This window comes from Numenius arquata, chromosome 3 (assembly GCF_964106895.1).
Source record: "Numenius arquata chromosome 3, bNumArq3.hap1.1, whole genome shotgun sequence".
Lineage (NCBI taxonomy): Eukaryota > Metazoa > Chordata > Aves > Charadriiformes > Scolopacidae > Numenius > Numenius arquata.
The window spans coordinates 58,607,196-58,617,085 of NC_133578.1; the positions used below are offsets into that span (position 1 = coordinate 58,607,196).

At 37.2% G+C, this 9,890-nt stretch overlaps 1 protein-coding gene across 1 annotated transcript in view; it reads right to left on the bottom strand.

Moving 5' to 3' along the window:
- The window catches only part of ANGPT1 (angiopoietin 1), a 160,999-nt gene extending 152,029 nt beyond the window's left edge, over window positions 1-8,970 (bottom strand). The window contains exon 1 of the mRNA XM_074145043.1: window positions 8,674-8,970. Coding sequence (XP_074001144.1) covers window positions 8,674-8,970 — 297 coding nt within the window. The remainder of the gene's footprint in view (window positions 1-8,673) is intronic.
- Between the last annotated feature and the right edge of the window lie 920 nt (window positions 8,971-9,890).

Consider the following 9,890-nt stretch of genomic DNA (forward strand, 5'->3'; position numbering starts at 1 on the left):
TGCAGTTAGGAAGTAAGAGTCCCACTTTGAAGGCTGGAGAGCCTTTGACAATGACTGAAAGTTTGTTGTAACATTTAAAATAGTGATCAGGAGCACTCAGATTACACCAGTGTTTTTCCCTTTGAAACCGTGCAAGTTCCCTCTGCAGGTTTAGACTCATGTGGATCACAGATGAGGAAACTAAAAGCATGGCCTGCTAAACAACGTTATCCCTAAGACATAAGTTTTGTAACATAGATAGTACTTTCAAGAAAATCCTGTTGCACACAGAAAGCCTTTGAAGGAAGTTTAGATGGGAAAGAAGGCAGGATCAGTCTATAAATGGCAAATCAGCCTGCAGCAGAAATAGTTTTTAGATTCAAAATTGATTAGCACCAATCTGATCATCTATGCTCTACTGTGAAATAAGCCATGCTGTTAAAAAGAGTCAAATTACCTTCTAAGGTTGCCTGCTCATACTTCCAGTTTTCTCCCACAGTTCTCTAGTCTTGACTTAATTTCCTGGCAGGGATGCTCAGTTTGTCCTATCTCTAGGGTAATCTCTCAAGCCTATTTGCCTGCCTGGTACAGAGAGAGAAGAAGGAATGCCAGGACCCAGGTCCTCGGGCAGAACCGAGTCAGAAGGGAATTCTGCTAACTGGAACAAGAGGATTTTGGTTGTTCCCATACATTCCTATTGCAGAAGGAACGCCTGGTACATTATTTGCAACAAGACAAATAGACAAAACATGACAAATGGCAAGATTTTACTCCAACGAATAAAAATTCCCAGAAGATTTGTAGAAAAATTATGATGATATAGTTATGCCAATTCCTATTAAAGAAGCAGATGCCATGCATGCATAATGCACAATCAGGTTTGTCTTGTAACATGTGCACATATAAGGACAGAAATGTGTTTGGGATGGAGAGTACAAAGATGCAATATTTTTTCCAGAATATATGAAAATTCATGCTTCATACACATTCTGGAAAGGACAAAAGCAAAGGTAAACTTAGAATTTATCAGCAACACAGTATGGGGACTCGTTCACACAGAATTAATGCATGTACAATACACAAGGTTTCATCTTGCTACCGACTCTTATAGGTTTTTTGAGCCAACAGGTCAATTCCAGAAGAACAGCAGATTGACAGCAGGTAAGCAGGTATAAAACATAAGAATGGATTTAAGACACAACACTTAGAAGCATATTTCCACCTTAAAACCAAATACTCAAAAAATATAAAGCATATACGTGTGTATGTGCATGCAAGTGAAAGGAATTCTGCAGAATTTTTACAGAATTTTTGATGAGCTAATTTTTACTCATGAGTCTTCAACCCAGATTTTCCAACCACAAGTTCATATCTGCACTTTCAGCCTATTTCTCTCTCTTTTAAGATGGGAATAGTAACACAGATCATATGACTGTCCATGTACTACCATATAGGAGAACTTTAAAGTACCTTTGCTAAAGGCACACCTATTCCACCATAAAACTAGCATAATTCTCTAACTATTATCCTTTTCTTACTGTTTATTTTTTTCTTTTTTTCATTTCTGCTTCTACAAGCTAGTCAAGGAATTCTAAGAAATTTCTTTCAATCATGTAACTCAGTGGCCTAGAATACTGGTTTTCTATATGACATCCTCTGACGGATCATAAAATTATCTTAATCCATTCTTTTTTGTTCGGTTGTTTTGTTTTAATTCTGACAGCAAACCATTTTTAGAAATGTAGAATAGTGCAACTTGAGCATCTTTCCAGCTGGCCCTGTACCTGTCTTGCTCGTACCCATATGCTTATTCAGTGCTGAGCATAGCCCCACTGTTAGGTCTTGATTAGACAAGGAAGTTGCACCAGTTTGACTTCCATTCATTTTAAACAGGGATAATTAAACTGGTGCAAGTCCCTGGGTAAAATTCTTATCCCAATTTAGGAGTGATTTACACTGTTTTAGATTAACCTGATTCCTAACTGAGGTAATGCAAAGTGAAGCTTGATCTTTGTGCAGGAACATTCATAAGAACGTAGTGCAAATGTGCAACAATTTATGGCATTTCTACATTACCCTTCCAAGTGAATATTCACCACTCCGGTCTTTCATAACACTGTCTAAAATATGCACATGCAGTTACACAAGAATAAACTTGTGTTAAAGTACAGCTTGTTTCATAAGAACCCTTCCTATGATATATGAAACTATTTCAATTTCCTTTTCCAGATCAAACTTCAACCTTTAACAAGAGAGGAAATCCTTATGCTAATGGGAAGACTTTTACACCAGGGCTGTTTATTCAAGACACTTGAACTGCTGGTGTTGAAGATGAGGTTTAAAGCACAGCTAAAACCATGATACTCGTTCTAGGAGGTCCTCACTTACTAGCGCTTCCTTGTTTGCATCTTGTTGCAAATACAGAGAAAAGGACTGTGAAGGAGATGAACACAAGGAGGTTGTTAAGTGTCTTCACCTTTCAGGACATGCTTGCAATAAATCACACAAGTGAGCCCAGTTTTGATAATGACAAGTTTATACAAAATGGCTGGTAACAATAGCTCTGAAAAACAAGCCATTCCTCCCTGGTCTTCCTGAGAATCTGTACAAGACTAAGCTACAGTCCTATTCAGCTTAGATGAATGTAGGTTGGGGCAGCAGTTGCTCAACGGGTTTTAAGAACACTGCAAGAATGAGGACCATTCTCACTGTTACCATAATATGTATAATCCATTTACTCCACTGTAACCTGCAAAAGATACGTGGCATTATAGATTCCTATTCTTTGTATTTATCTACATATCTTTTTATAAATTAATATAGTTACTCATTTTAAAACTAATTGCCTTCCAAAAGATTTTTTTAATTTCACATCATTTTCTGTGAACATTTAAACTATTATTGTCATACATAAACTGTGAATAGCGCAAAATACCTTCCACCAGAAAGACTCCAAAAGCAACACAAAAAATAACATATTAAGCCTCCCAACAGCCTTGTGAAATTGAGTAGTAGTAGTATATCTGTGTTAGAAAAGGGAAACAGGAATACTTAAATTTTATGATTTCCTTGCAGTGACAAGGAAAGTCTATGCTGCAGCCGTGGACAGAAGTAAAGCTTAAATCCATCCCACTTAACTGAGGCATTTAAATCAGGAAGTGAGCTGCTCAGGATTTCCCTGGAGTCAATGAAGAGAAGTAGGGACTTCCACAGGACAGTTCAGATGGCTGTCTCTTCCTCTGGGCTTGCTACTGTCTCTTGACACAGCACTGAGAGATTTCCCCACAGCAGAGAAAAACCTATCTTGGGTATCTCTGGGTTTTGGCCAGAAGTTTGGGTGGGATGATACAGGCCTAAAATACTCAGCTCTATACTTTTCCCACATGGGCTGACTTTCTTTTTTCCAAGGCACCCAGCACCGTGAAGGAGAGATTGCTTCCAAACCACAGAAGGGAATGGGAACAACAAGTTCTCAGCACCCTCAAAATGACACGCCATTTACTTTATATCAGTTTCATTTAGAAAAGCTCTCAGTGCTCCAAATGAGATCTCCCACTGGGCATGTTGGTTGGGCAGTTCTGATGACTAATAAATGTAATATTTTATTGTTACCAGAAAGTTCCTAATTACAGCTGTCATCACTGAAAATAAACACATTCAGGTTCTACTGCACATTATGATAAAGCCTTCTGTCCAAGCATGGGAAATATTTTTTTAAGGCATTTGCTACCAAATGTGGCAACATGTGAGACTGCCCTTCAGTCTACTTCTCCGATTCTTCTGCTTCTTAAAAAAAAACATTGCCAAATAGGTTATTCCCCAATAATGTAAAGCTTTCAGGCATTTCCACATTTGAAGTCTTGTCTCTTTCTTGTGGGTACCTCAGAATATTCTAAGGACTTCAGCAATTTGATTAATAAAGCTTTGAAATGCAGGCATATTATTGGCCAAGAGATTTTTTGGAGGTAAATAAGGAATTTTGGTTTTACACTCAAACATGAATTTTCTTAGAACCAGTTTGTTTCTATGAACCTATTTTTGCTCCTTAGATTTGGCTTTTGTATATACTTACACACTGAGTAGTGCATACTATGTAAGTAATCCCACTAATTTGAATTCTGTCATTTGTTTTGCAACTGGTTTGTGGGAACTGTACTTCAAATGTCACTAGGATGGGGCTCTGCTTTGGATATGAAAATTCATTGACTCCAAAGAAAAAAGGAGCACCTACAATAGTGAACAGCCTCTGGGTCTGAACAAGAATTCCAGGTTCAAGCTGGATGCCAAATAGGAGGCTAGAGGCCAGTTTTGGATGAAACTTTCTCACTGTTTCCTTTTAGCCCTGGTTCCGCCTTGAAAAATGAAAGATTTACTGGAAAGCCGTTCCTTACACAACTCTGTTAGTAACGCTTATACAAGCAGAATGGCAGATTCCAAATCTAATGACCTGCTGTTATTTGTGAAAATTAACAGGATTTCATCATGGATCTCCTGGTTGCACTTAAAATCCAAATATTATGTGGACTTTAAGGTCACATGTTACATTATAAAATGCCCAGTGAGACATAATCATAAAGAAAATGGATTTTTTACTATTTCTTGTAATAGTTCAATTAGAGAAAATTGGTTTCTTGATGTGACAAAATTTTACACATGCTATGGCCACCTCCATCTTTATATTACTATAAATTTGCCTTATAGAATATTATGACAACTCTTTACATCTGTCCTTTTCAGGCCAGGCTCTGTCACACTTTCACACAGCTTCACAGCAAGAGTGACATGTAAGGAGTTTTCCCATATTCAGCAAACCATAAAAAATCCAAAGCAAATTCCAGCCACACCCATAAGCATATCATTGCTATTTAATTGCAGTGGTAGGCCCTGCTGGTAAAGACAGCAGAGAGGGGCAGGCTTCCAATGGAGCCAGAGCACACAGTGACAGACACCAGTCTTTCCAAAAGCTGGTTTTTTTTCTGAACAATGACTGGTGCCCCTCAAAACCTTGATTCCTTACATGTTTAAAACCCAAGTGAGAACTTGCGATGTTACTTCTGCAAAATAAAGAAGTCAATAGAGAGCACAAGGAATGCTGTAGACAAATAATTTATCAAAACCATGGTAAGAATAAACTTTAAAGTAGACTATCAAATGGCTACAGATACCCCAGAAAAATTGCTCATAATTTGTTTTTTTAATGACTGAATCCAGCTTATCATTTTATAGTTCTGTCATAGCCGGTGACAGCACAGGCACTTTGAATAGAAATGGAAATGAGTTGAAGATTCTTTACTTGGTTTAACCGTAGTGGTGCCATCAATATTTGCAGAGCAAAGGAAAAAAAAATAATCTAAGTTTTGGACACCGAATGACCAGAGTTATTGTTGTTCACTTTCAACTCAAACGTGTATGTCTGTGTTAGCTTCTTATAGTATACTATTATTAAGCATTCATTGCAAAATTTTATGGTATTCTGCTTAGGTAATCATAAAAAAAAGAAAGAGTGGATAATGTGAAACTCACTTATTATTGTAATAACAATTACTACTACTATTTGGATTGAGGGATAAATATATGAAACACTCATCTATATATCTATCCTGATTGTATACCGAATCCATCGATACAGAAAGTTCAGCAAGCTGACTAGCAGAAAGTTCCGCAAGCAAGGCATGATGATAACATTTCATGTAACTCCTCTTTGGCAATACTTAGACACTGCAATTAAATACCAAACTGTATCACGTGTGCCAGTCAGTTACCGCAAGAAAGAAAATGTGATGAACTGTTTGTTTTGAACTATTAGTATAAACATATTGCAGAAATGAAACCCAAGCTTAAACAATGGGGAAAGTTATCCGGTATTAAAATAAACAGTTCTAGGAAAATCTCTAAAAATGTTTACCAAAACATCTTCTTCAGCGTAGTTTCTGCACAGAGCGTTTTGCTGTGTCCCTTGTTTGCCAGCCAATCCCATTTACTCTGACTATAGATATGCAAATGTTAATGTACAAGGCTGGGGCTTAATTGCCTGTAATTGGCTCCCCAAGCAAAAGCATTTTTATCTGCAATCAAACTTGCAGGTCATCAAAGAAGCACTTTTGGTTTTAAGCATAGAAATATTGCCTTTAAAAAAAAAAAAAAAAGAATACTTGTTTTGTTTCTAGAAATCTGCTACTTTAGAAAAAACATTTTTAAATTAAAATACTACAGAGATAAGCAAACCATGATTCTTTCAAGCTTTCTTAATAAATACGCTTTCAATATTACAGGTTAGCTTTGTGCTGAGAAAATAATTCACCCTGCCAAACATCATCTATGTACAATTTTAATGAAAATTATATGTTACCTGAAGTAATAAACATATTTCCTTTATGTAAGTCAGAATATCTCAAATTCTTAAACATTATTTCTTATTATAACTATTCACTTCCAGTCATAGACCTCTAGCCATTAATTGTTCTTTACTTTGTTCACAGCAGGTGTATTGTAAAATGCTGCTTAGCGTGGCAGCAGTTATATCTGATACTACAAATCTAGGGAGAAAAATAAATGCAGAGTATAAAAATGACATGTGAGATATCTGCATAATATATTCATTACACTTAAGCATTATGCTTGTTTTGAAAGGAAATGAGTTATGGCTGAGATCCTTTGTAATGGCAACAGCAACAAAGCAAATTCAGTATTCAAAGATGCTATAATGGACCTGCATCAGCCTCATTTGTTCAGAGTGAGCCGTACTTCATCACAGAGAGAAACGGGCCTTTTCATTCCAGAGAAAACTGACACATGGGGATACGTGCACAATCCCAGTTTTATGTAAACCCCTGGGAGCAGAGGGTTGGGGGCTGGGAAGGAAAGGAGGAGGGGGATGGTTTTGCCCATAGCCAGTTTTACAATCACTGCAGAAGAAAACAGTCCTCAAATATAAACCTCTTTCATTGGGCTTCCTACCTGTTTAATCACTTCCCTCCAAAGTGTGAGAGGACTAACCCTAACTCAGACATTCACACTCCAGAGACTCATATTTCCTCATGTTCAGTTCAAGTGAAACAGTGATCCTAGTTCAGTCTCTAGTGGACAAACACAGAATAAGTAAAATCTTATAAGCATGATTCAGCAGGCAATTTGCTCAAGTAAAATCATGTGTTCATAAGCGCAGATAACAACTTTCCCCTTTTTAGTGCTTGCCTCAGCCTCCCAAGGTACAGTAAATTAATTTCTTAAGAAATGCTTTCCTCTACAAAAGACATCCCCTCATTTCCAGCCTTATATTCCCCAAAGCAGGCCAAGATATTAAAAAATGAGGAAAGTAGTCTAAAAAAGAACTGCTTGCTAATATTTTGGTTTATAGTCACATGTTTACTGGACAGAGTCTTTTCTCTCTTACTGGAGCCGGATATACGAATAGAACAATTAATTTACCAAGAGATCAGGAAATCCTCTCTAAAGATTTCAGTAGGGTTAGGGGGATGGGGATGGCTGTATATGCTTTTTAACATATTTCTGTCTTGCATGCTCTCTGGATGAAACAAAACTTGGAAATGAGATAGGCAACATAACTATGCTATTATGAAGTTTTATGTCACCAAGTAGAGTCTTCACTAAATTTTTATTGATATTCATTCTTAGTATGAACTTCTATTGGAGTTAAATCATGTATCTATCAAATGGGTACATAGAACAGTTTTCTTGTGCCATCTTACATGACTAGTTGCAACACTCAATTGCTCAATTTTCTAAGTTTTGCCCGGTCAAAATGCCAGTGTGGGAATGGGTATATTACAAATAGCTATATAAAAAGACTGTTTATTTATATTTACTGCTCAGCTACCCCAAGGCATTTTCATTACCAAGGCATGGACAAGATCCTGCAACGTATGTAATTTTACACAAGTGAGTAATCCTGTTAAGGTGAATGAGAATGCTCATATGAGTGAAATTATTCACATATTTAAGTCTTTTCAGGCCCAAACTTCAGCTCATACATAAAATACCGAAAAGTTTAGAGCTATTGTACAAATTCTTAAAAATAATTACTTCTGCTAAGTTACTGCAACACCTTCAGACCCATTTGTCCCTTTCTATGAAAGAATGCACATACACACACACAAATTAAAACAGGCTGTTTCAAGTCCAGTGTAATCTATACAGTTAAAAAGTTTTACTGTGATGTTTTAGAAGTGTGAATGCCTATACACTTTCTCCATTCTTTCCAGCAATTAGCTGGGTAGAATAGTATTACAGGATCTGCTTATGGAGAAGCAATGATATTCTTAACCCAGTGCCTTTAAATGCTGATTTTTTTAAATGCTCTCTTTTGCTGTCAGAGTAGCAGGTAACCTGCATGCCATCTGATCTGAAGCTGTGAACTATAAGTAGAGCTTATAGGAATGCTTAGTAAGTTCTGTCATTAGAGTCTCTGAAGGATTTTTGTGTTCCCTGGCTAACAAACATCCATGGTCTCTTGAGAAACAGCTTTAAGAAGTTGCATCTTTTAGTAACGTGAAGAAAACTCTGTTCCCAAGAGCAATGTCACTAAGAAGGGTGCACTGTGGCTGAAACATTTGTCCCCTACACAGCTACAATCCTTATTACCTCAGTTCTCATAGAAACTAATGAAAACTTTGAACAGCATAAGCATCACCAAAAAAATCCATTTAGTGAGAAATGAAAAAAAGAAACACTTACTTTTTGCAGCCACTGAGTGTAATTTTCCATCACATGTTCCAGATGTTGCAGTTTCTGGGAAGAGAAATCCTGTTCCACGTGAGGAGCATCTCTCTGAAGAGCATTTGTGTTGTACTGGTCTGTCGTGCTTTCACGACAGTTCCCGTCCTGTTCTGGCAGAATGAAAGTATAGGTGCACTGCCCATGCTGAATCCGGTTAAATCTTCTCCCACTGGCTTCTGGACCCCGACGCTGGTTATTACAGCCTATATGAGCAAGAATCGCTGCCAGGAAAGCAAAGGAAAGGAAAATTGACATGTTATTACTACTTTCCTTTCCTACTTTAAGCAAAACTTTTTCTTCCTCTTTCTTTAAATTTGTTCTTAATTTCCCTTAAAGTCTTTGCAAAGAGGTCTGGAGAAGCACACTTTAGTAATCAAGCTTAGATAAACTTATTTTTTTAATTTCACTATGAGGATAGCTTCCTTAGTTAAAATTGGGAATATTTATTGCATAGTAGTTAAGATTTATTGTTTCCTCTCTGTTATAGTCCAGCATGTAGCCTGCTTTAGTCAGCTGCATATGCATATCCCAGTCTCTTTCCCCTACACTATCTGCTGCAGAACTGCTATTTTCTCTCAGACTTCAGTGAGTTTTATTAAGGTTGCACTTTCAAGCCAAGCTGGAAGCAAGCAGCCTTTCACAAGATGACTTGACAGGAATGCGTGTATGAGTGCGCCCCTATGCTAAGGATGGCTGATGGCTCGGTACAGAGGGATCATCTTACAAACTGGCTGGATGCATGACCTCAATCATGCATGGCTTTCCAGCCCCTATTGCATACAACTGCTAAGGGCTTTTTGACGAATTCACATAAGTTTAATAAGTAAGGCAGTCCACCTTAATACACTTCATATGTTCACACTGACCTATTAAAATGTAGATAAAGTGTAGAAGTTTGTTGTAATCCCTCTGTAAATATACAAAGCACTGAAATTAAAAATACTTTCAGTTTTGCGCTGCTCAGTATCTATTAAAGAATTCTAAGTCGAGCGAATGAGACTTATGGGAAAAAAGTTACGTTTAACCCTCACATGCTTGAGCTACTTTCCTAACACAATTGTGTTTCTTAGCAGAGTTTACAGAGAGTTTTTTTACAGCATGTAATGAAATTAAGGTTGCCAAATAGTAATGGGAAACGGCAGTTCAGAAGGATAATAATTTTCCCTGTTTGGCAT